Below are 27,165 nucleotides of genomic sequence, written 5' to 3'. Positions count from 1 at the left end.
AAAATAAATAGGCAGTAGAATGATAGATCTTTATGCTTTTCTCTGTTTTCTAAAACATCCTCTGATAAACATAAAGAGATTTTAATAAAAATTTTTTTTAAATTAGTATTAAAAAATATAGAACCAGTGAACATCATTTTGCCCAAAAAAGTTTTCATTCATACAGATGATCTGAAGTTATAAATTGATTGTATTTTCAAGGTAGTTTTCACATCTGTTGTTCTACACTTAGAATTAGTTTCATGTTTCTTGAAACTACCTTCCTTTCCTCCCCACAAAATCATATTTAAGACAATATTATGGAAGAAGGGTCATATTCATGTTGGATGACACCAGTGTCCCAGGGCTACCTACCATCATCACCTCTTTAGTGGCCAGTGCGGCAGTGAGTAGCCCTGTGACAGACAGATCTGTCTCTCACATAGAGTGCACTTCCGTCTCTGTGAGACTGCACGTCGGTATGTACAGGGGTAGGCAAAAGTAAGTTTACCTACTTTTGTGGGTACACAAAACACAGTTTCTTGTTGTATGGTATTATTTACTAGTTACTGCATTTTTTTCACACGAACAACTGTAAACCTACTTTGGCCCACTCCTGTATAGAGCTTTTCTGTAGGTTGAATGCTTAGGTATTGGGATGCATTTTTTTGTTATGGAAAACAGTAAGTGTGAATTTCTGTTTCACTTTTTTTTTGTAAGAAGAATAAAGATCAAAGTTTGGATTTTAACTTTTCTGTAACAATATTCAAAATGCATAACTATTAAAAGTAATGTCCCGGCCAGGTGGCTCAGTTGGTTGGAGTGTTGTCCCATGCACCAAAAGGTTGTGGCCTTGATCCCTGGTCAGGACACATACTGAGGTTGCAGGATCAGTGTTTTTCTCTCATAGCAATGTTTCTCACCCCCTCGCCCCCCGCCGCCTTCTTCCTAACATCAGTAAATGTATGTATCCTTGGGTGAGGATTAAAAATAATAATAAAAAATAAAAGTCATGATGAATTGGTGTCTTTTACTCTTTTCTAATTTTCATATGCTTCATAATTAAAATAACAATAGTTTAAAAATGTACAGTTAAGCATCATGGCCAGTTAGAGTTGTTTTTTTTTTTAATGTGCATGGTAATTCTATATAAAATATAAAAAGTGTGCAAAAATTTTAATGAATTATTTGAACATATTTAAATTAGGGAAATACCAGGCAAGCTGTTTCTTTTTGTAAACTGCTTCTGTCCAAAGCATTCTTTATATTATCAGAATGAAAAATGACAGCACTTTGTCATCTGTTCAAATTGATATTGCACTCTTTGCAATGACAGCTGAAAAGGCCCACAGGTGCCATATAAAGAGGTGACCATGTTGTCATATTTCATTTCGGCATCCCTCTGCAAAGCCATAATTACCTAATTAGGTTGTTAATTAGGAGATTAGCATTTCACTATATTGATAGAATGCTCTTTACCGGCTTGGGGCTAGATACAGATTTGTCTGCCCTAATTTATAATCTCTGCCTTTTTTTGTACTTATTTATTTGCTTAAGTTCCTGATGTGGGGCAATTCAGTTTACCTGAGAAACAGTTTGTTTACAAGCTAATGAAGCTTTGATCACTGGATTAAAGTTGCCTTGTTAAAATATGAACAGAATTAAAAAGGGTGGTCACATCCTCAAAAATGATAATAAAAATTCTGGTTTGGTGTATCTTGTATTCTTGTTAACACAGGCAACAAACACATGATAAGAAAAATTGTTGGTATAAAAAAATAAAAGAACTAAGTCTGAAATGTGATAGGGATTTATACAGGGTGGGGCAAAAATAGGCTTATGGTTGTTCGTATGGAAAGTAATACAATAATTAATAAATAATAATACAAGACTAAACTGTTTTGTGTACTCACAACTGTAAATCTACTTTTGCCCCACCTTGTACGTATATCCTAAACTAGGTGAAGGAAATTATTTGGTTATCTTTAACAAAAAAAAAATCCCTATTATTTATACTTTAGACTTATATGTTGAGTATTTCAAAGGTAGTTCAGAAATTGAAGCTTGGTTAATGACTTCAGAACAAATATATTCAGTTTTCTAGTTTCGACTTTCTTAGGTAGTCATGTGTCAGGGTTTCTTCCATCTGTACCTTCTGTCCACGAGTCTGCTTGGAACATTCTCTTCCCACAGTTTTTGCAGCCCTGAGCGCTTACGGAATTTGAAGTATTTCAAAGTAACCTTCACTTGGTGAGCTATTTGGAGTAAACAGCATTCCCATCCAGTGTGTCTAACATTCTTGGCTGGGGGAGCCGGGAGGCAGGTAAAAAACAACCTTATTTTCACTCCACGGCATGATTTCACTGTAATGCTTGTCATTTTCATTGTACCTTTTCTACTTTTTTCAGTTAAGGAGATTAATAGTTTTACAATATTAGGAGCACCATTCCCAATGAGATAGTAGTTTTGCTCCTTTTGATTTTATTTGATATTAACTGTTAAAGTTGTAGAAAATACATGTACTGAAGTCCTTTTTCCCCATGGTTGTTATAAAGAATTGCATTTGCTTATATCTGTAATGTTCTTTAATATATTTTAAAATTTTGATATGAAGAATATATCATATGTAAAATTTCCCACTCAGTCAATTAAACTCTTTGCCTAGTTATAATCATTCATTTATTCAGTCAGTAGTTGCCGAATATAGGCATATGTCTGGGAATTGAGCAATGAAAACTGTGGCCACCAGCCCTGCTCACACGGGACTTGTAGTTTAGTAATGGAAAGTACAGCCTAGTTGGAGAAGTACAACCTAGCGGGAGACGTATTACAGCAGTGAGAGTAGAGGTGAGCATGGAGAGTACCCACTCTGGACTGGATAAGGTCAGACCTTCCTGGGGCAGGTGCTGTCTCTCTTGGGGTCTGAAGGGTGAAGGAGAAACGGATGTCTATGCCAGATGGAAGAACAGAGAAAACTTGTGGAAGGAGTTTGCGCTCTAAGGCTTGAATAAAACTCAAAGTTGGGTTTGGCTGGAGTAGAAAGAGCTAACAAGGTAAGCTGAAGATGGGGCTGCAGAGGTAGGCGAGCTTCAGTTATATTCAAGAGGTTGGGAAGTCACTGAAGGGCGTTAAGACAGGTTAGGAAACGGTTGCTGTAGCCTAGGTGAGAGATGGTGGCTTGGATCAGGTTATGAAGATTAAGAGAGTGAATGAAATCTAGAGAGAGAAGAGAATGTAAAGGATTGGTAATTAAATGGCTGTAGGCTTCACAGAAAGGAGTAGAGGATTCTATTTGGACATTGTATTTGTTTTCTAGTATGCGTTTGAATACCTCCAAGATAAGGGGTCCATGAGTCTTTTCCAATATGACCCCCAAATGCACTAGTTTTCTTTCAGGTAAATTGTGAAAATACTCATATTTGGGTGTCACTTTGGGGCCCTACATCGTGACAGCAGATCAGTGAGGTATGTGATGTCTTGCTGAGGTCCAGATTTTCCCAGATTTTCTCAGCTACTGTGTGGTAGAACTGGAGGCACACCAAGCTCTCCAGAGCTTCTGTATTTTCTTTTCATGTCATGTTGTCTTTCTTGTTTTATCCCCTTCCATTTTGTTTATTCCAAAGTGAAGAGGAGAATTTCTTCCTCAGGACGGGTAGCTCAGTAGGTTATTGACAGAGATATGTCAGCTCTTTGGCCTCCTATGCCCCCCTCTGGCATGGATTAAAGCATTGTCTGTTCTTTTGGTAGGAGAAGCTGCTCCAGTGCACGAGTGTCTCTGCTTCGACCAAGTCAGAAGTTCTGTCGGGATTACCTGCACTAGGATTGAATCTCCCCTAACAAGAACAGTAGATTAGCTACCTTCACACAGGGCCACTAACACTATATGAAGGTTCTTCCTTTCCCTGAGGGAAAGACTTGGACACTCCCATTTTTGTATGAGCAGTTTGACATCTCTGTGATGTAATCAACTTGTAGTGTAAATTACTTAAAAATTTTTGGGGTTAATGTTGCTAATACTGTTCAGTTAAGTGATTTGTTGGTATCCTTGTGTTGGAATCACCTAAACTAGAAGAAATCTAGAATGCACCATGGGTTCTAGCATTCCTGTGTTTCTACTCCCCCCCTTTAAAATTTGAGCTATAATTCATATGTCATAAAATTCACCATTTTAAAGCATATAATTTAATGGTTTTTAGTATAGTTCACAAAGTTGTATAGCCATCAGCACCAAAACAATTTTATTACCCCCAAAAGAAATCGCATATCCAGCAGCAGTCACTCCTGTTCCTCCCGCTGCCAGCTCTTGGCAACCATTAGTCTACTTCTGTCTCTATGCATCTACTTATTCTGAACTTTTCATATAAACGGAACTACACAATATGTGGCCTTTTGTGTCTGGCTCCTTTTTACTCAGCGTATGTTTTCAAGGTTCATCCATGTTGTAGCATGTATCAGTACTTTTTATTGCCAAATAGCATTCCACCATATGGAAATACCACATTTTGCTTATCCATTCATCAGTTGATGGAGATTGGGTTGTTTCTACTCTTTGGCAACTATGAATAATATTGCTACGAACCTTCCTATGCAAATTTTTGTGTGGACATGTTTTGGATTCTGTTGTGTATACCTTGGAGTGGATTGCTGGGTTACATAGTAACTCTATCAAAAATTTTGAGAAACTGCCAGACTGTTTTCAAAAGCGGCTGCACCATTTTACATTCCCAACAGCAGTGCATAAAGTCTACCCCCTTTCTGCTTTTACTGTCTTCAGGCTCTGTGTTGCTGTGGTCTGAGCTGGAAGCAGCCTTAGGTTCTAGGACAGTGGTTCTCAACCTTCCTAATGCCGCGACCCTTCAATACAGTTCCTCATGTTGTGGGGACCCCCAACCATAAAATTATTTTTGTTGCTACTTCATAACTGTAATTTTGCTACTGTTATGAATCGTCATGTAAATATCTGATATGCAGGATGTATTTTCATTGTTACAAATCGGACATAATTAAAGCATAGTGATTAATCACAAAAACATTATGTAATTATATATGTGTTTTCCAATGGTCTTAGGCGACCCCTGTGAAAAGGTCACTCGACCCCCAAAGGGTTCGCGACCCACAGGTTGAGAACTGCTGTTCTAGGACTTCCATTGGGAAGGTTTTCAGTTTTCTCTTCTCAACCAGGTTCATTCTGCAGGCAGGTGGATGTTAGTGACAGGAAGTCAAATAAGGTTTTTCGTCCTTTCTTCTCAAGGACTTCACAATCCAGTAGATAGAATGTTTTGCTAGGAAATGGGAAGAAGGAAAAGCTAGTGAAGTAATTGCTTAGAAATTTGTGAAGTTCTGCAGAATAGATTCTAGTTTTAGAATTTAATCAAAGATTGACTGACTTGGTTTTCACAGCTTCTGAGGTTTCTTTTTCTCTGCCCATTTTTAAAATACTGCTATTCCTTGGGTTTTGTCTCTAGATTACTGTCCTTACCTATTGTCTTTCCTTACCTATTCTCCCTGGGTAAGCTCGTTGACAGCCATGGCTTCATCTTCACTTATATGTTGATGCCTTCCAGATTTGCTCAGATCTTTCTCCTGGGCTTCAGGTTTGCAACCCTTCATGTTTCACATACACTGCTGTCTCCCACATTCGCCCACACCTTTCTCCTGGGCTCTCAGGTTTGCCTCATGATGGGTCTCTATTTGGGTAACCCACGGATACCTCAGGCTCACTGTGTCTGAAACCTAATTCTTCATTCCCATTCTGCCTCTTAGGCTTCCTACTTTTCAGGCCACAGTTTCATTTGTTGGCGCTCGCATGTAAACCCTAAACTTCCCCCATCCCCTTAACCCTCCACATTCACTCAGTCGCCAGTTTCTACTACCTTTATCTCCTGAACATTTCTTAACTGTGTCTTGAATTCATAAACCTATCTTTCAGTGCCTTAAGGTTTCATCACCTCTTCCCTGAATTGTTATCACAGCTAATGACTGATCTTGCGTCTTGTCCATCAGATTAATCTATGCAACTGCCTGCCCAGGTTCTCTCAAATGCTAATCTCAGCTGCAACTCTGAATTTCATGTAGTTTTAGTTACTAAACACATCTTCTGCTGTTTCTTGTTTTAATGCCTTGTTTCATGCTGTCTCCTCTGCTTGGGAGAGACAGATTTGTCTCTCTGACCCTTCTTCCAACCATTCAACTTACCATCTTTCAAGATTCATCTTCGACCAGGAAATAACCTAAAATCCCATATGTGTTCATTAACTTTAACTCTTGGAGTTTTAGGAACCAGTTTCTATGCATAATAGCATTAAAAATATAGGTGGTGATAATTCTCATTCAAATTAATCAGTATGATTTATCTTTATAGAGGATTTGCTGCCAAAATCTTGATACTATTAAAATATTCTTGGTCAAAAAAAGATTTCCTTGTACCTCTACCCTTGGGGTCTGAACCATGGCACAGTGATATAAGTAAAACATGCTATGGAATTCTTTTGACCTTTGAGGGAAAACAGTATGAAGCAAAAATAGACAAAACTTTTTATTTGGAGTCTACTGTAAACCTTCAATCACAGCCTCCTTTCCTTCTTCCTCCTCACATGTGATTGGAATAGAATTTGAGAGCCGAAAAGGCCCCGTTTACATTTCAACCTGCCCATTCAATTGATGCAAAAATAGGTTTAAAGAAATGACTTGTCCAAGGTGATAAAATTAGGTCTCTGGTAATTAGGGAATTGGAATTCAGGTTTCGGGCAGGTTGATTGCAATAAACTATGTTGCCTCCCTTAACTGATGATGTGGTTAACCTGAGAACCAGGTAAGTGGAAACATAACTGTTGAATTCTTCTACTTGTTTAAGCAAACTTCAGACATCAAGGAGACAATAAAAGGAAAATAAATCTTAGAGTGTAGTAGGAGACCTACCTACTGAATCAGCACCATGGATAAAGAGCCTTTTTGGTGGGAAGATCGTGGTGTGACCCTTTGGGAACAAGAAAGATTAATTTATTTATCTATTCATTCCCCACTGAACTCTTATTGGATGCCAGCCACATTCTGCTAGAGACTGCCAGCATTATGGTAATACAGTCGGAGTCCTTAAGGGGCTTATAGTTAGAAGAGAAAATCAGCATATAAACAGATTATTACTTTAATAAGAAACAGTGTGATTAGTTCATTCATTCATTCATTCATTCATTTCTTTAATCCTTAACATAGCAGCCAGCGATCCTTTTAAAATGTAAGATCATATTACTCTCTGTCCACAATCCTCCAGTGATTCTCCGTTTTACTTATAGTAAAAGCAGAGTCCTTAGAATGGCCTGCAAGGCTCTACATGATTTGTTTCACTCTTCCAGAAGTCCTCCTCTACTACTTGATCCCTTGCTGGACTCCTTGCTCCCTCTTGAACAGTGCCAGTTATGCCCCCCTCTGCTTGGCGAAGCACTTCGCTCAGGAGTCCACATGGCTTGTTCAGTCACTTCCTTTAAGTAATAACTTGAATGTCACCTTCTCATAAAACATTTCTTTCTTTTCTTTTTAATTTGTTTGTTTGTTTGTTTGTTTTATTTTTAGAGAGAGGGGAAAGGAGAAAGAGAGGGAGGGAAACACCACTGCGTGGTTGCCTCTCATGCGCCCACAGCTGGGGACCTGATGTGCAACCTAGTCATGTGCCCTGACTTGGAATCGAACCAGCGACACTTGGCTTGTAGGCCAACGCTCAATCCACTGAGCCACAGCAGGGGATTCGTAAAGCATTTCTTGACTACTTTGTTTACAATTTCAACCGTGGGTCCACCCACCTGGCATGCCCCATCGCAGTTTCCTGCACTGTTTTTCCCAATAGCACTTTAACTTAACTATATATGTGTGTAATATACTTCTCTGTTTTGTCTGTCTCCCACATTAGAACGTGAACTCCATGAGGGCAGGACTTTCTGTCTGCTTTGTTTTCTGCTGTACTCTCTGCATCTAGAACTGTGTCCGGCGCATTCAATAAATACCGGTTAAATGGATAGATTCAGCAAATGCATAGATGATTAATTGTTTGGTAGAAATAGTGATGACAGGGCGGTGGACCACAAAGAAGGCAGCTAACCTGGTCTGAGGGTTTCGTTAGGGAGTGTCTTGGAGGACTGACTACTGAGCTGGATTTTGAAGAATGAGTAGGAGGTAGCCAGGTGAAGAAGGGTGGACAGGCCTCATTAAGGCAGGTTTGAAGAAATATGACCTGTCTTATTTTAATCTGGGCTTTGGTTCTCTTTAGGGTAGCTTAAAATGTCATTGAACAGATACTAGGAGTTGAACTTTGTTTAGTGCCTTAGAAGATTTAAACATTCATATAACATATCACTGCAGCGTTTCTCAGCCTCGGCCATCATTGATACTGACATGTTGGGGCTTATAATTCTTTGTTGTGGGTGCTGTCCTGTGCATTGTAGGATGTATAGCAGCATCCCTGGCATCTACCCTCTAGATGTTTGTAGCATCCACCTCCAGTGTGACAACTAGAAATGTATCCAGATATTATTAACTAAATTGCCTCCTCATTGAGAACCACCCCATTAGAACCACTGTATTACTATTGGTGGGGTCCAGGGATTCCTGTCTTCAGCAACTTTACAAATGATCAGGAGAGAGTGATATTTATATCTTGATAGAGTAACCACATTTCTGAATCTAGAATTGGATAAAAATTTGAAATTGGCAATTCCTTAAACATGATATTCATATAACTAACTGTATTGAAGGTAGAAATAAAGTTCTTTTAAAATAGTTTGGACCCTGGGAACTAGAGAAGGTTCACAGAGGATGAGCTATTTGAGTTGGACTTAGAAGAATAAGGTTTGGAGGAGAAATGCACATCTCAAACAAAGGGAGTGTCATAACTTTAGTCCTGGGAGTTGCATTCTGGGAGAAGGGGAAGGTGAGTGAAACTGGGTTGTTAAGAGCCTTAAATATTGTATGTGAAGGTGAAGGAGTTTGGGCTGTTTTCCTGCACTCTGCATTTTCATTTCTGTTGCTGCATAACATTATAGCAAACTTAGTCGCTTAAAACAAGACATTTATTATTTCTCAGTGGGTCAGGAGTCATGACTTCAGCTGGGTTTTCTGCTGAGGGTCTCAAAGGGATGGCTCCATCCTCATCTGGAGGCTAGACTAGGGAACGATCTTTTTCCAGGCTCCCTCAGGTTGTCAGCAGAATTCATTTTCTCATGACCGTGTGACTGAGGGCCCCATTTTCTTGCTACTTGTTGACTGGGACCACTCTCAGCTCCTAGGGGCCACTCTCAGCTTCTTGCCACGGGCAGTTCCATAACATGACAGTTTGCTTCCTTCCGCCTGCAGGAAAATCTTTGGTTCAGAATGTCCCTCTTCAGTTTGTGATAAAGTCTTATATGATAGAAAGTAATCAAGGGAGTGACTTTCCATCATCTCTGTTGGCTGGAAGCAACTCAGGTTCCACCCACACTCGAGGAAAGGGTCTAACATAGGGACTGGAAGGGCTGCCGAGAGACGATTTCTGGAGCCATCTTAGAATTCTGACTGCCATATGAACTTTGAGCTCCTTAAAGGCAGTGGCCAAGTCTTTATAAATTTTCTGCTCAGCATTGTATCTCCATTGCCTGGCACATAATAAGTGCTTTAGAGATATTTGCCAAATGAATGAAATCAATGAATGAGTATTTGATAGATGTTTAAGTGCTATTTATGGTTTTAGCTTCTATGCTGATAATTTGACATTGAGAAGCAATCTTAATTTCTTTGGCATTATTCATTTCTTCATTGTAGGTAAAACTATAAACATTTTAACCTGAAATCTCAAAACAAAATTATTTGTTTATTATCACAAGTGTCAATCAAATCTGTTATGTCAGAGAGACAACACCCATTGGAAAAAAAAATTTAGGGCTACATTATACCAAACCAGATATGTTGTACCAGCCAGAAATGTTGGCAGGTTTGGAATTTGGGGGGTGGTGGGTGGTTAGATTGTCTGAAGTTTTACAGTTATTGCTGCTAATAAACAATTTTCCGAAACACTTTGAAAATACGGATTGTTTTATAACAGCTGTATAAGGAGAGAGATTATAGTTTAACTTGTGTTTAGAACTTTATATATAGTTTTGTGTTGACCATTGCAGTTCTTTTTTTAAAAAAAAAAAAGATTTTATTTATTTATTTTTAGAGAGTGGGGAAGGGAAGGGACAGAAACATAGATGTGCCAGAGAAACATCAATCAGTTGCCTCTTGCACGCCTCCATCCGGAAACCTAGCCCACAACCCAGGCATGTGCCCTATAGGAATCAAACCGGCGACCTTTTGGTTTGCAGTATAGTACCCATGCCACTGAGCCACACCAGTCAGGGCCAGTTGTTCTTCATACTTGTCATAGGAAATACCTTTTGAGCAAAAATTAGGTTTTGAGTTGTCTATTTTATCTTCACAAAATTAGGTATTTCTAACCTCAGAGTCTATGTTTTTTCACTAACCTTGTTCAAACTGGGATTATGAGAATCCCAATATGTGCCAGGAAGTAAGCAGGGCACGCAGGGCACATCATCTTGGAATATCAATTTTAGTGATGTATTCAGAACTAAATAAAGCATTTTTTCTATTAAAACAAATACAGGTATAGTATATTATAGGACAGAATGCAAACGTAAATGAATTTTAAAATAAATTTCTTACAGCATGATGCTCCTGGTGGCCTCGGTGGCTTCCCCTAGGTTCAGTCATACCTTGATTTGTGGTCTCTCTCCTCTGCCCTTCAGGTGTGTTTGTGGACAAGTTTGAGAGCCATTGTAGTGTACCAGGCTCCCTTTAACTGGACCTTCACAGATGGTAAGATTCAGAGACGTTTCAAGTGGAGTTCAGTGGTACAAGAAAAGAAAGATCAAGGGCCGGTGTCCCTTTGTCCAAAGGAGATAACTTGTTAGGACAGAAGACCTGCTCTGGTAGGTTGATGGATTCTGGCTGGTCTCAAATGTCCTTCATCACTCATCAGAAAGCCTCAGCAGGAAAGTTGGAATGATATCCGAGCCTCTCCATACAGTGTTTCATCCCAGGCTTCTTCCCATGATTCAAATATTTTCCAGAGAAGGTGTCAGCAGAAGTTGTAAGGTCTTCTGTGGCCGAGGTTGAGAAGTCCCACAACATTACTTCCACTGCATACTATTACTCAAAGCAAATCACAATGTTAGCTCAGACTCTAGCTTTGGGGAAATAGACTCCACCTCTTGATGGGAAGAGCTGCAAAGACAAGCCTTTTAAAAGTCCACCATGTGACCTTGAGCAAGTAATTTAATTCCTTTAAGCCCTAATTTTTTTAAATCTATAAAAATGGGAATAATATTAATACCTATACCCTGTGGTGATTGTAAGGATGAAATATGTTGATACATGAAAAGTGCAGCTGATAGTAAGAGCTCAATAAATGTCACCTATTACTGTTTTCTGTAATTTTTTTTTTTTTCCTGTGGGAAAACATATTGTCTCATTTGGTGGTTACTGTGTATTGCCTTATGTTGCTGGTATGTTAGTACATGACACAGCTTATCTGATGAAGTTGGTAAACCTCTGGACGGCACAAGGCAGTGTTCATATAATTTTTTGTAGGATTCTGAGTGTCTAGGTCTCTGATGTTTAGTGAATGAATCCCATATAACTCAAAAGAAGATAACAAGCATTTCTTTTCTATTCTGATTTAGTCTAGTAAGTACCTTTAGTCAATATATAGAAATAAAATGTGAAAGGGAAATTTCAATTCTAGATATAGGATCTCATTATTTACTGTTTAATGAAATTAGGCATACTCACATGGAGGAGATTTTAATTCCCTGAGGGGTTAAAAAAAAACAATTTTTGCTGGTCTAAAAGAATGAAGGTTTAATTTAGAGTTAAATTGGAGAGAGTTAGAAAAATAGATTTAAAAGCAATAAAGTGTATTTTATTTTAATGGTTATTTCAGTTATTTTCAAATTCCAGGAGGTATGAATTCTGAACTGTAACTAGATCAAAGAATGTTGAAATCTTAGTTAACAACAGGATCTTTGGTTTTTATGAATGGAAGATTTTGCATATAATAAAAAGGCTTCTGTTTTTCTAACTTGTGATCATTCTGTGTTGTGCAAAATAAATGGGTATTTCTATAACACTTTTAAGGAGTCCTGTATAGGAGTCACTTTTAACTTGCTTAATGCTAACAGTATGAAGTCAGGTTACAGGTTGGAAAGGTAAAAAAATAAAAATAAAAATCTCACATCTGCTGTTACATATTGTTAACTCCCTCAGCAGACGTTAAATCATTTCATCATTTCAAGTACAGTAATAGTGTGGGAGGTAAATTAACTAACCATTAACAATATTATAAATACACAATTAACATGCCAGCATTTATATGACACATTGATGGGACAGCAGTATTTTTTGATTGTGAATTTGCAGACCTTTGAGAAGCCTCAGGCTGCTGCTTATTCAGACAGGTTTTCAGATTGCAGGTGAGGGGACCTGAAGAGTGTAGTGTTTTGAAAGTTCAGGAAAGGGAATTTCCTTTTAACAGTTAGCTGAACCTTGAGCCTTTTAAGTCATGGTGCTGCCTATTTCAGCTCCTTAGGGAGTGTACGAGTATAGGGAGGGCTCATTTCCTTAGGGTGGCGTTATTTAAAGAAGTAGGTATGGACTTTGTAGCTGAAGTTGCCAAAATCTCTAGGGACTTTCAAGAAGATACACCTAACTGAGAATTTAAAGTACACCCTTCCTCTGTGGTTTTAGGTCAACTAGTAGATGACCTCTGAAGTTCCTTTCATGTATAAAATGTTGTCACTTTTATATTTGAGTAACCATTACATGTGCTGTTTATTTCTTGCTGTTGTACAAGTCTATGTTGCATTAGCAGAGAGGAGGCTAAGGGTCTACTCTACTGCGTAACACACTTGCTGTCTTACATCTCTCACAAAAACCCACGGAAGTTTCTCTCAGGCCCCAGAACGCAAAGAGCTCAACACCAGGATTTTAAAGAATCATGTTTATTATGTCTATTAAAACTCTTTGTTCCTCTTTGTTTTGAGAGGCTGTATAGTGCTTAAGAGCCCAAGCTCTAGGATTTGATTCTTGTTCTTACTAGCTGTCTGGCTTTTGGCAGTTTTCTTAACTTTCAGTTTTTTCCTCTGTAGAAAGGGGATAAAAATAGTAACTACCTTATTTTGAGAATTATATGAATTAACCCATGTAAAAGGGAAAGAACAAGTTAGCTTTTGTAATACGTTGAAGATAGCTATAATTGCCTTTTGCTTCTGCGACTCTGCAGTCTACCTGTAGGCAATGTACAAGACCTCATGGCTTGTACTGGCTCATGGATTCATTATGAGTTACCTCCCCTTGTGCACTTTTCTCATCTACACTTTTACTATGTAGTGCCTTATGTTTTTGCATAAGCTATTACAAATAAGGTTTAGAAGGTGTATGTGTATAAAGTTATTATTTAAAATATATTTGTGTTAAGACTTGATGCCCACTAAAACCTACTAAAAAATTCCTCCCCTGTTTCAGGCAGTAGCCAAATTACCACAGGCAAGTTACATGGTCATTAATGAATGCAGATGGTTGTGTACAGTGATAATGCCATCCAAATAGCACCTGGAAGCACACTCACCGCATAGTAGGAAGGAACTTAATAAATATTTGTTGAGTGAATGAATGAAGTATAAAAAGAGACCCACCCTGTACCTTAAAAATGGTCACACCCTTTTGGGACATCTCTTACCATCCTCCTACACTACATCATGTCCCCATTGCTTCCATTTTTGGTAAAACAAATCTATATGTTTTGCAGAACCTGAAGTTAAAAAGTGGAGCCCTGGCTAGTATGGCTCAGTGGGTTGAGCACTGGCCTGTGAACTTAAAGGTCATAAGTTTGATTCCTCGTCAGGGCACATGCCTGGGTTGCGGGCCATGTCCCTAGTTGGGGTGTGTGTGAGGCAACCCATTGATGTTTCTCTCCCTCTATCCCTCCCTTCTCCTCTCTCAAAATAAATAAATAAACAAATAAATAAAATCTTTCATAAGCGGAAAATCTCAGAATGAGATAGTCCTTTAAATGGAATAAATGTAGCTTTTTGAAAAAAAAAAGTGGGAGATCCTGTGAAAATAAGATATTTTACGGGAAGAGACTCGGAGCCTGAAATTATTGTTAATTCCATAGCCTAAAGGTATAAAAAGAGGACCAACTCTTTCAGAGTCAAAAGATTGGTGACGTTCAGGAAAATCATTCAAGGTCTGAAGAAACAGCATTTGTAAAAGTGTAGAACAGTATTTTAAGCGGCGGTCTTTGAAACTATTACACATTGATTTATTTTAGTTTCCATAGAGGAAAAATGTTTAGGAATCAAACTGGGATTTGGAATACGTTGTATTACTAGATTCCCTACTCTTGCAGCTTCACAATATACATTAATGGTTTAAAAGCTTTGAAAAAGTGTTATAAACACCAAGAAGAAAACGTTTTAATTTTTTAAAATCTGGCTCTTTGTAGACCTTTTTTAAAACATTTAAAAACTACCCTGGCTGGGTGGCTCAGTTGGTTGGAGTGTTGTCCCATACACCTGAAGGCTGCAGGTTCGATTCCCTGTCAGGATTATTTTGAGAATTATATGAAATAATCCATGTAACCTGATCCAACCTGAACCCAGGTTGCAGGTTCAATCACCAGTCAGGGCGTGTATGGGAGGTAACTGATGGATGTTTGTATCTCATATTGATGTTTCTCTCTCTCCCCGCCACCTCCTCTGCCTCTAAAATCAGTAAACATACCTCTGGTAAGGATAAAACGAAAACAAAAATTAAAAAAAAAAAAAAAAAATATATATATATATATATATATATATACTATTTTAACCATTTTTAAGTGTACAGTTCAGTGGAATTAAGCACATTTACTTTGTTGTACAGCCGTCATCCCTGTCTATCTACAGAACTTTTCCATCTTCCCAAATTACCCTCTAAAAAGTCTCATTTTTCTGAACGCCTGCCAACATTAGGTTTTAAACATCTTTAAATTTTGCACAGCTGGTCAGAGAAAATAACTTGTTTTAATCTGTGTTCAGAATATTTTTGTCTTAGCAATTGAATCTACCTTCAAATGATCATTTTAAAGCACATTCTTTGGTTTTGAAAAGTAGTGTTGGAATAAGTTGATGTGCCTTTCAAAACTGTGACCTTAGGACACTGTTGAAGAGAACCTCTTGATCGGTATTAATGGAAAAAAGGCAACCTTTATTATCAAACCTACATATGATGCTCATATATGTCTAATCTCTACAACAGAACTCTCTAGTCCTTGGAAGTCAGGCAGCAACATTTTTTAAACTCCCGCCGTGTGTGGCGGTGTAGCCTCTGTCCTTGTGGGACTTAACAGTCGGAATCCTCAAGTACTTGTCATTGGAGGTGAGAGGCACATTTCCTGGCAGTCCTGTGGGGAGTTCCTTATCTGAACTGACATTGAATGCATGTTTATTGAGTGAATCATACAGGTTCCTCATTGTATGAAGTCATAATGTATTAGCAGAGAAGGTGTCTGCTCATGCTGGGGTGTTTTAAGAGCTCTGTTCTGTAAGGGTAAAGTTAAAGAGTTGGTGTGCCTGCCCATAAGTCTTTCCTTCATAAGAGGCGATGGAGCAAGTCCATTTTCCTTGAAAAGATTCTGTTGCGTGAACTTCAGTATACCGTATTTTTCGCTCCATAAGGTGCACTTTTTTCCCCCCCAAAAGTAGGGGGAAATGTCAATGCGTCTTATGGAGCGAATATTGCGTCACAGACTGTGATGTGTATTACCTGACGTGTCTGCAGTGGCAACAACTGTTAGAAGAGGAAGCAGTGAGCCCACACGAAACCCCGAGGGACGCTTAAATGTCCCACTTGACTGCTGAATCTCAGGGCGTCTGGTCAGTCGCTGTCCACCTCTGCCCATCATCCCAGGACCTGGGAGAGTGCAGAGAGCCGCCTGACACTCCCAGCTACAGCCGCTGACCTGTTGAATCAGCTGGGGCTAATAACAGTGCCAATTGTCTTTGACACTGGGTGGGGTCTGTGTCAGTAGAACTGCCTCCAATCACCAATTATTGTGTCTTATGCTCTGCCAATCACGAGAGGCAAATGGGTGGAGCTGAAGTAACGTGTTCCCAGCTGGCTACTGGCTCCGTTAGATGCTACAGCTGTCTCACCTACCTCCATACTGTTTCCTGTGCACCCCAGATTTCTGTGTGAGGAGGCCAGCAGTAACTGGGTGAGCAGCCATAAATGCTGAAGTTTCTAGTATATAAAGGAGTTATGATGAGGTCAGTATCCTAGTAGTAACACAGGCACTGAGGGGGTTAAGGGGTATCACTAGCTGTAACAGGCACTGGGGGTAGTCCGCCAGAACCTGTAAGTAGGATAGTGATACTCTCAGTGACTGTTACAACTGGTGATACCTCTTAACTCCCTCTATTCCTGTTTTTAAAGGCCCCCATAAATTCTGACACTAGCGATGATGAGTTCTTGGGGTTCCTAGAAAACTAGAAGAGTACTCGAACCTTAAAGTCTCCTCACTTTTTAATGACAGCGATGATGATTCTTAATACTGCTCAACAGCGGTATTCACTTTACATGGGTGAAATATTATTCTCTTATATTTTATTAAATATTTTAGTACACCATTTGGTTCAGATTTTTTTTTTTTCTTGTGTTCCTCCTCTAAACCTAGGTGCATCTTATGGTCAGGTGCATCTTATAGTGCGAAAAATACAGTAGTTTTGTTTCTTTGCCCTTCGACTTTGTAGTGCCGGGATACCCATTAACTGTGCGGTTCCTCACCGAAGCGCTTGTTCTGCAGGAGAGCACTGTTCAGTATGACGCTGAAAGCAACCCTCCGGTCTGGCCAGCAACTGGGTGCCTTCCTCTGCTCTGATGGGGAAGATGCCTATCGTGCTTGCTGTGAGATGTTTACAATGCTGGCAATCTGTGATCCCGTGGTTCTGTCACAAAACAAATACTCTCCCTTATAAGTAACTCTGTGGTTGTATACATCTTTCTGTGGTTATATAAAAAGTTTTTACTTTTATGCGTGAAATTAAATGCTCCCCCTTAAATCTGTAATGTTTTTTGATTAATACAATGATGGGCTGACATTAACATTTCTGAGACTGAATGCCTCAGAAACTTGACACTTATAAGAATCCCATTATATTCAGAGATACATTAGGCCTGCATTAGGATATTCATTTTTTGATTCAGGGATGCCTTACTCACCTTTCCATTTCCCATTAACCTCAGTGTAAAATAAGTACTCGGTGAATATATTTAAAGGAAAAAAAAACTGAGATTGATGTAATTCACTTGGTTAGAGATGCTCCTCAGTTAAACTTTCTCTTAATCTCCATATTTTTATTTTAAGATCCATCAAGTGATGTCAACAGAATATGTTACCAGACAAAATATTTTAAAACCTGAGTAAGCTGTAACGATTTATTAACTAGATTTCCCCCATGTTCCATTTCTAGAAGAAACAGATGACAAGGAAATCTGGTGTTATAGGTCCTTCTAAAAATAAATTCTAGGGCTGTTTGAAGGAACATATTTAATCCAGCTTTCACATCCTTGCACTTCATAATGATTTTAGGGGAGCAGGGAGGTGACTCAGATGACCTGCAGTGTTCTCTGTCACAAAGGGCACACACTTATTTTACCTTCTGTGACCTTACTAAAGAATGGCAAATTGTTGATTTTTTTTAAAAGGATTACTTTAAACAAAAATTGAAAGCTAAATTTGGCAATGATATTTTTACCATCATCATCATTATTATTAATAGCAGCTACTATTTAGTCATATGCCAGGTACTCTTTTGTGCACTTTAGCTGCATGATCTCCTATGTGAGACTCCCATTTTATAAATGATGAAAGAAAACAGGCTCAAAGGGTTAATGTTATTTTGACCAAGATCACATAGCTAGCAAGTGATAGCACCAGGATTTGAACCCAGTTTTGCCGGTAGGGCCTTAGGTTTTTAACCACTGTTCTGTAATATTTTCTTTGTTGAGTATTGTCATTTAACTGAGGAGGTACCATCTTGTTCCCAGAATGAACAGCATTGCAGTTTTAACAATTCAGCAAGCAGTTCTTATAATTAGGTTTCTAAAATAAGAAATTAATCTGGTAACAGACAAGTTTGATAAGTTTTATTTTTAAAGCACAATACTATCTTAAATCAGAAGAAAGGAAAATATACATATTGAACAAAATTACTTTGGTGGTACATTTTTGTAAAATTTCTAGTAGCTCAGAAAGCATTGTCTGTGCTGATTTAGATACTTCACAACTATATGGTGGGGGTGGGAGGGATATAAACTGAAGAAATGTAGTTTCTTACTTTAGTGCATCATTTGCGGAAAATACAACTTGTTCCTCTATCACCTTATAAAGTAATGAGAAGACTGTATGGAAGAAAGGGAAAAAGAAAGCAAAATTTATTGTTTTAACAGTAGTTATATGCTTCAAGCAGACTAAGGAGTTACTATTATTTGTTTTGCAAGAGAGCAAGCCATCTTCTTGATACCATGGAGACCTCATTGAGGAGAGCCTTAGCCTCTCGTGCTTGTAGGGATTTCCTTTCAGTTTAGACTTAATCCTTTTAAGCTCCTAGGTCCAGGGATAAATGTTGATTTTCAAGGTAGCATTTTACCACATTGAATTTGTTTGAACAATGATTCAATCATTTTCTGCCTTGTTCTTAAATATTGCTGTGTACATCATGTTTCTAGGTAGGTGAGCCCGTGAAACAATATGAAGAGGAGAAAATAGCCTTTTAAGGAAATTGGCCCACAGAAAGGATGGCCTTCTTGGACAATCCAACTATCATTCTAGCTCATATTCGACAGTCACATGTGACCAGTGATGACACAGGAATGTGTGAGATGGTTCTCATTGATCATGATGTTGACCTAGAGAAGATTCATCCTCCTTCAATGCCTGGAGACAGTGGGTCAGAAATTCAGGGAAGCAATGGTGAGACTCAGGGCTATGTTTATGCCCAGTCAGTCGATATTACCTCAAGTTGGGACTTTGGTATTAGAAGACGCTCGAATACAGGTAAACATTTCCTTTTAGTCATGTCTTCTGAGTTTTAAATCAGTAAACAATCTTAGAGAATAATGCATAATGTTGGACTAGGTTTAGTGGGGAAGTCTCTGAGTCCTAACAGGAACATGCATGTATTAACACCAAGAGTGAGTCAAGCTATATGTCTCATCTCTACGACTGAAATGAGAGAGATTCTGGAATGATGCTATTAGAAATAGAAGAGGAACAAGAAAGTAGACAGAAGAGGACTAGTGAAAAAGTGGCTTTGAGGAGTGGTTGGATGTTCTGTTTCTAAAAAGTGTATAGAAAGGGATGTGGATTTGTTTAAGTATCTTCCACAGAGCAACATTGGTCCCAGTAGGTAGACTGCCTGGAGGCAGTTTCAGGTTGACATAAGACAGGACCTTTTTCACAGGCAGCTGACCAGCCAAGGAGGGCTGCTGCCTGAGACAGTTCTTGCCTCTGGAGGAATTGTGAGGGTTGGGGGATTAGAGGGAGACAGCCAAATATTTATTAGGGTTGCTTTTAACAGGAATTACTACATTTGGTGTGAGGTTAGAAAAGATACTCCTGTTTTTGATACATTACCTTTGTTTTCTTAAATTGATCTCTGCACTTTGATCTTTGTGGCTTGAAAGTGCTCAACGTGGGTGTATATATGTACTTAGTTATTAGCTTCTAAAGGCTTTCCATTGCCCACTTTCCAGTTTATATTTTTTGAAACCATTTCAAGGGAAATGTGATGAACCAAGGCCTTTACTTAGATAAGTTATTTAGAATAATGACAGAGTATTCTAAGAGATTTGGGGGGAGGGCAGTGGTAATCAGAAAATATAATCTAATCAGAAGCAGTAACCTGCCAACTCCTAGGAAGAGTAATGGCAGAAGATGTAGTAGAACATTGAAAATATTTACATGTTTATTTTCATGTTCCAAATGTAAAATGTCCTTGAAGGGGACTGCAGGTAGAGCAGGATACAGTTTACAGGGAAAGGCATGTTAAGGTTTTGGCTCAGAATTCAGCATTCTGTGACATCCACAAAGAGTAATTTGTTCTCATGATGAAAATAATTAATAGCATTTTCTAGTATCTAAAGGAACTTTTATCAAAATAGGATTTGAGTGAAGGTTTGAATATAATTTAGAACCATTGATTCTTGGTTCTCTAGTTGAAACTGACTTCCTTGTAGGTTATTGAGATGATATCTCACATGACAGGTTGAATGGCTTTCAGTAGGAGAATGCTGCTCAGTTGAGAGCTTCATGAGTATATTACTTTGGCTGTACCATTCACATTTATTATCTGCAATTGAATGGAGTAGGATTTGGTTAGATATAGTGACATTGTCAGAATGCTTTTGCCAGCATAGTTTAAATTTCTGGCAAAATTAGTTTGTGTTTCCCAACCACAGTGCTAGGCAGAAGTATATGATTTCCTACCTTGAAGGAGAAATTTATTAATTTTTTTTGTTGTTGTTAGTATTGTATAAAGAGAAGTGCAGGAGGAGACTAATTTCAAGTGGTGGCATTAATTGTGACTTTCTTTTTCATTGTGGTCTCCATCCGCAGCAGTTGTTAATATATCTGGACAATATTTATTTAAAGATTGGTTCACCTGATTTTTGAAGGTTGATCAGCCTGTGGTAATATAATCACAAATGCATAATTTTAGGTGATGCTTTGTTATTGTTGGAATTTCTTAAGATAGCGCTTAGATGCTAATAGTTAAGATTGTGGGGTATCCTGTGACCCAGGAATTTGCTTTTTAATCCCTTCAGCATATCTTAAAATTTTGTATAAGAAAAATTGTTCTTTTTAAGATTTGACTGTTACAAAGATACAAATCATTTATTTTACTACCTATAAACTGTTTCAGCCCACTGAAGAAAAGCTATGCTAATTTATATAGCTTTGACATTTTATAATTTTCATGATTTTTAGATAAAGGATTTTATATTTAAAACTTTAATAGTCTAGTCTGAGTTCATTTATCTTTAATTTTTGAAACGAGTAGAGTAATTCATAACAGTAATTTTATTCCTGTAATGTAATATTCACTTCAGTTCATTTGTGCATTAAAATTCCTTTAAGACCGTTATTAATGATTTATATAATGAAATGTCATATTAATCACAGAAGTTTTCACATTTTATTATTCTCTTCCATGTTAATACTATCTTTATGATCTCTATTAATGTTTTATATCCTCTAATTTCAATTATAAATCAAGAATATTTTCATGTTTTTGTTGGTATTTGCTTTTTAGGGGTGCCACCTTTAAAATTTTATGACTTTTCCCTTACATATGCAATATAAAACATCTTTATTCATATGAAGGTAGTTAATTATGTCTTTGTTTATAGTAAACTTCATTGACAAACTTAAAGTTATAATATTTCTTTTCAAGCTCAAAGATTAGAACGACTTCGAAAAGAAAGACAAAACCAGATCAAATGCAAAAATATTCAGTGGAAAGAAAGAAATTCTAAGCAATCAGGTAAATGGAAATAATTTTAATCGTTAACTTGAGATTTATGTATTTAGTGTATATTATTATATAAGAGCTTTTATTTTTAAGTCATTTTTTAAAATCCTCTGGGCAGATGTCGTTTGTGTTTTGAACTTTGAACTCTTTCACTTGGGTGCCTTGGTCCTCTGAAGCTGGGAGTTCTTTGGGTCTAATCTTTTGGCCACTCTTTATTCTGGATCACAGGAGTTGATGTGTGTACATTTTGTACAGTCATGCCAGTACCTTGTTCTTACAGCCAAGGAGTACCTATGATTTGGATGGGCCTTTGGGCTATAGATTCCTCTGGTTTTTCCAACCTAGATTTTACCTTGCCTATTAGTGGTCCTAGTAACAATCTTTTTTACAAATTGCTAAATCTCTTCCTTTATATTTTATATTAAAACCATTATGTTACTGATATTATTAGCATTTGCAATATATAGTCATATGATAAGTATATTAAGAAGCTGGCCATATTATGTATTTTCAAGGCCTCAATCTCAGAAGAGAAGACTTTTTAAAAAAAATTCAAAATTAAGTGCTATTAAAATATTTTCCAATGTTTATATTGTGTTCCCTAGACATTCCTTTCAAAGAAATGTCTCCAGTCTGTATTCTGTATTTTTTAGCACCTCCCAGTGCCACCCTGGCATTTAGTCGATGTCCAATAAATTTCTGCTGACTGACTCCATTGCAACATACTATTATAAAACTAATAATATTAATGATTATTATATTAACATCAGCACCTATCTAGTGCTGTCCTAAGCACTTTACATACATTACCTCCAATGCACCAATCTTATAAGGTGTGTGTATCATTGATTAGATGAGACAGATGGCTCCGAGGCTCAGAGAGATTAAACTTGCTAAAGTTATGAGGCTAGAAAGGGGTAATGCAGTATAGAGCCATGTTTTGTATCCAGTACCGTCTGCGTCTAAAGGCCAATCTCTTTCTGCTAAACTACACTATGTAAAGTGGTTATTACTTTCTCCTACTATGATTGTAACCTGAGTGCTCAGTGGGTCTGATTTTCTTTTTCTTTTTAATATTTTATTTATTTTTAGAGAGAGGGGAAGGGAGGGAGAAAGAGAAGAAGAGAAACATTGATGTGTGAGAGTTGCCTCTTGCATGCCCCCAAATAGGAGCCTGACTCACAACCCAGGCATGTGCCCTTACTAGGAATCGAACCGGCGACCTTTCGGTTCACAGGCCTGCATTCAGTCCACTGAGCCACACCAGCCAAGGGTGGGTCTGATTTTCTTAATGGTTGCTTCTTAATGATGACTATGTAGAATGTAGAACCCACTTCTCTTTTTTGCATCTCATTTCTATGACTTCCTGTATATTCTTCTTCTTCTTTTTTGTAACTCAGTTTATTTATGCATTCATTGGTTGATTCTTGTATGTGTCCTGAACAGGGGATTGAACCTGCAACCTTGGCGTATTGGGTGACACTGACCAACTGAGCTACCAGGCCAGGGCTGTATTCTTCTTGATATGTTAAAAAATCTCTCTAGGCTGATCTTCTTTTTTTTTAACCCTCTCCCAAGAGCATTTCTTCATTACTTTTAGTGAGAAAGGAAGGGAGGGAGAGACAGACAGACAGACATCAATGTGAAAGGGAAGCATTGATTGGTTTCTTTCTTATATGCACCCCAAATGGTGATCGAACCTGCAACCTAGGCATGCACCTTGAACAGAAATTGAATCTGTGACCTTTCAGCCTCTGGGATGATGCTCCAACCACTGAGCCACACTGGCTAAGGCTTGGTCTTTTTTGTTGAACCGGTTAATATTCTCTCTGTTGTATTCGGCACAGACTAAAAACCTTTATATGATTTAAAATGTTCACTTTTTTAATATGTTAATGCTTTTTCTGTTAATCTCTTTTTAATGAATAGAGTCAGTTTATCTAAGTTCATCTCTCCCGCTACCCATTGTTTTGTCTTCTTCACTTCCTTATCTTAAGAAATTATAAGTAAAATAATAGGATGAATAGAGCACCTCAGATATTAAGCTCTTTTAAAATGTGAGAAATAAGTTCAACTTAAATTTTGATCCATCTAGTAATGTAATAATTAGATACATATAATAAATTTCGATATAACTCCTACTCATCCATTAAACTTTAATGCACTTTAACATCTGTTTAATGTTTCACAGAATATATTGGAGAAATAAATAGTCCCTTTTTACTTTAATTTGTTAACAACACTGTCCATTTTATATATATATACACTTCTCTCTCCCTCAGTTTTCTTTCCTCTTATTTTTGTCTCTCACAGCTTTCAATAATTGATCCCTTGATCTTATTTCTGGAAAAGCTCCTAATCTATCTTTTCATGCTATGAAGTGTTGACCTTGATCCTTGCCAGACCAGTAGCCCTACCTGGTGGTTACTCTTGACATCTAGAGTGAACTTCATCAGTGCACAAAGGAATGTCTTTGAATTTTCTGTTAAGCTGGGTTTCATCAGCACCACAGCTTGGCCTTCTGGGTATCCTGAAACCCGTTATAAAAGTGGAGCCAGCAGTGCACTAAATAACTACTTGGTAAACCGAGAAGTCATTCCATTTTCATACATCTCTCAAACATAAACTCTCTTTTGGCAAGAAATGCCATGGCTAAATCCTTTGCTCTTAATTGAGAAATTTGGTTAGGTAATTATTTATTTCTTCCTTCATTAATTTTGCTGTTTACATTTTGTTAAAATCCTATAACCTGTTTTTCTTATCTTTGTTTATTTTATTCCCCACAAGAAGAATCATCATTATAAATATGATGACCTGCACTGGAATGTTCTTCCACAGTTATTCTGTCTAAATGCACTCTATCCTTTAAGACACAGCATCAATGCAGCCTTTTAATAAAGGAGTTGGAAGTGATCTTAGAAGCCATCTGGTCTATACCCTGAAGTTCTTTCTGAACTTACTGATCCATATGCCATGAGACCTCTTGATAAATGAAATACCTTAGAATAAGTTCCTTTTAGTATTCCCATAACCAAAAGTGCATGAATAAATGTGAAGATGGTCATCGGAAGAAAGCTCTATCAGGAATAGTGTCAAATCAAGGTCCCAGTATTTTTAATTTTATTTTTTTAAATGGTTTTGGTATATTCTTTACAAAATTAGCTGTTACTCTTATTCATTGAGTCATTTAACAAGTGTTTTTCCCATCACTTCTGTGTGCATAGTAATTCTATGCTAGGTGCTTGTGGAAGATATATGATTCCTGTCCTTAAAAAGTTTGAAGTCTAATTAGAAGACAGAGCTATTTACACATGAACTTAAATAACAACTCAAAACAATAATGTAGTTTATATCAATTATTTATGAACATTTCTGAAGTTTTCTTTATGCACTGGTTTTTAAAACAACAGTTCCCAGGTATAGTGGCTGTATTAAAATCAGAAATGCATCCAAAAGGGTATGTTATAATGACATTCCATATAGGTGCCTGGGCCCTGCCTGTGGATTTCCTGACTCAGTAGATAGAGGTTGGTGTCCGTAAATCTATGTTTTTCAGAAGCTCTCTGGGCCTTGGGGACTACTAGTATATAACATGCCAGTTTGCTTCAGCTTCATGCAAATATAACAAATTAGCTGTTAATATTTTTATATTGTAGGAGAGAACATTGGAGCCCAGAGGCTAAGTTACTTTTCTAAATCACTTACTTAATAAGTAGTACTTGGCAAAGCCAGAATTCTTCTCCCAGCCAGTCTGATGTCAAAGATGCTAGTCTTTCCTCTTAGTTCCCTTCTCTCCCAACTGTGGCCAGAAAGGGGCTGCTCCTGAAACTTTGGGTATTCAGGAGTCTTTGGTGTTCCTTGTTTCTTGTCTTCTGTGTGTGTCAGCTATGACCAGGGTTCAAGAAAGTTACCAAAGCCTCTTTATTAAAAAAAAATCATTAAGTTAATCTGAAAACAATATAAAACTAAGATATCAATAATCTCATTCAGAGACACTGCTATTGTTAACATTTTGATGTATTTATTCAGATTCTATGAATGTAGGTATATATATATTTAAAAATCTAATCATACCTCCTATGACCTTTTTTGTAGTTTTTAGTATATGCAATACCCTGGCTGGTTTGGCTCAGTGGATTGAGCGTCGGCCTGCGAGCTAAGTGTCGCTGGTTCGATCTTCCAGTCAGGGCACATCAGAGAAGGAAAACTCTGACTCCAAAAAACCTCCGCTGCCTTGCGGCATACCTCTTCAGGGGAAAGGCTAAGGGAGTAAACCCCGACAGAAAATCCGGAGCCGGAGTCCCTAAGGCGGTTTGACGTTGTAGTCAACACCGGCAACTCCTGCGGCGCACCTGAAGCCAAGCTGTATCGACTCCGTCTTTCCCTTGGACCCTTCAGCTGCGAAGAGAGGGGAGGTCTGCTGCATGGGCAACGGCAGACCCTCCATATCACCCTGCCCAGGCTCTGTAGCTTCAGCTTCACTGGAGAGGACACTCCAGCGTCATCACAAGATGTCGATTCAACACGGGAGGAGACAGATACTGTGTCACTCCCGAGTCGGACTGCACAGCCATTCTCGGCAGTGCAGATAGACTCTTAAGAAGCTACACCATCGTCTCTCGAGACGGACGGCTGACGACGACGACAACGAGTATATGCAAATATTATATAAATGCAGTGTTTGGTGTTATCTCTGTTCTGTTCCTGCACTTTTATATTTCTTTTTTAAAAATTTTATTTCTTTATTTTAGAGCGAGTGGAAGGGAGAAAAAGAGGTAGATAAACATCAGTGTGTGAGAGAAATATCAATGGGTTGCCTCTCAGCCTGGAACCTAGGCATGTTCCCTGACTGGGAATCGAACTGGCGACCCTTTGGTTCGCAGGTCAGTGCTCAATCCACTGAGCCACACCAGCCAGGACTTTACATTTCTTATTAAGAGTATTTCTAGATGTTTTGTATTTCATGTTACCCTTGTAAATAGCATCTTCTTCCCCATAACTTTCTTATTGTTCTTACAAAGAAACCTATTTTTATATCTCTGTTTTGTATCCAGCCACTCGGTGAACCCTTATTAGTTCTAATATGCATTCTCATCTTTCTGGATGCTATAGTGTGTGCTTTCTCATAAACTTGATAATTTAAACTTAAACTATTGCTTTTTCAGTTTTGAGTTTATTGGGGACTTCTGACTATTGGTTAGGATTTTTCAGTTGCAAATAACAAAAGCAAGTAAAGTTGAAATTGAAGAGAAACTTGAAGAGCAACTTGAAGTTGAACAATTCGAGAAATATAGCAGTACCTTATGAATGGCTTGGAATTAGAAGGAAGGGCTTTCATCGCCTCCCCCATTTTATCTTTGCTTTTTTGTGCCCATCTGCTTTCTCCTTGCTCCCCTAGATCCGTTCCCTGTTCCCACAGCTACTTTTTCTACCTCTCCAGTCCATAGTCACTCATTCAACAAGTACTTATTAAGTTTCCACAATATGCACAGACTGCTGGGCACTGTTGTAGGCCTAGAAGACACAGCAGTAAACAAGACAAAATCCCTGCCCTCGGGAGCTTGCGGGGGAAATAGACTACAAACAAACGTAG

At 38.0% G+C, this 27,165-nt stretch overlaps 1 protein-coding gene across 4 annotated transcripts in view; it reads left to right on the top strand.

Annotated features, from left to right (window-relative positions):
- Positions 1–27,165, top strand: part of MAPKAP1 (MAPK associated protein 1) — a 231,243-nt gene that overhangs the window by 5,831 nt on the left and 198,247 nt on the right. Inside the window, exons 2-3 of one of the 4 annotated variants that reach the window (XM_090274730.1) lie at positions 18,769–19,096; positions 21,495–21,584. The exons of 1 other annotated variant lie outside the window; for it this stretch is intronic. In XM_090274730.1, the coding sequence (XP_090130856.1) occupies positions 18,838–19,096; positions 21,495–21,584 (349 nt within the window). In that variant the 5' untranslated portion in view covers positions 18,769–18,837. Of the gene's footprint in view, positions 1–3,362; positions 3,445–18,768; positions 19,097–21,494; positions 21,585–27,165 lie in introns of those variants that run through there. 2 more of the 4 variants (XM_090274728.1, XM_090274727.1) reach the window with 2 other exon arrangements.

The sequence above is a fragment of the Furipterus horrens genome, unplaced genomic scaffold (genome assembly GCF_987537825.1).
Source record: "Furipterus horrens unplaced genomic scaffold, mFurHor1.1.pri manual_scaffold_4, whole genome shotgun sequence".
NCBI lineage: Eukaryota > Metazoa > Chordata > Mammalia > Chiroptera > Furipteridae > Furipterus > Furipterus horrens.
This window is presented reverse-complemented; position numbering and strand designations above follow the sequence as displayed.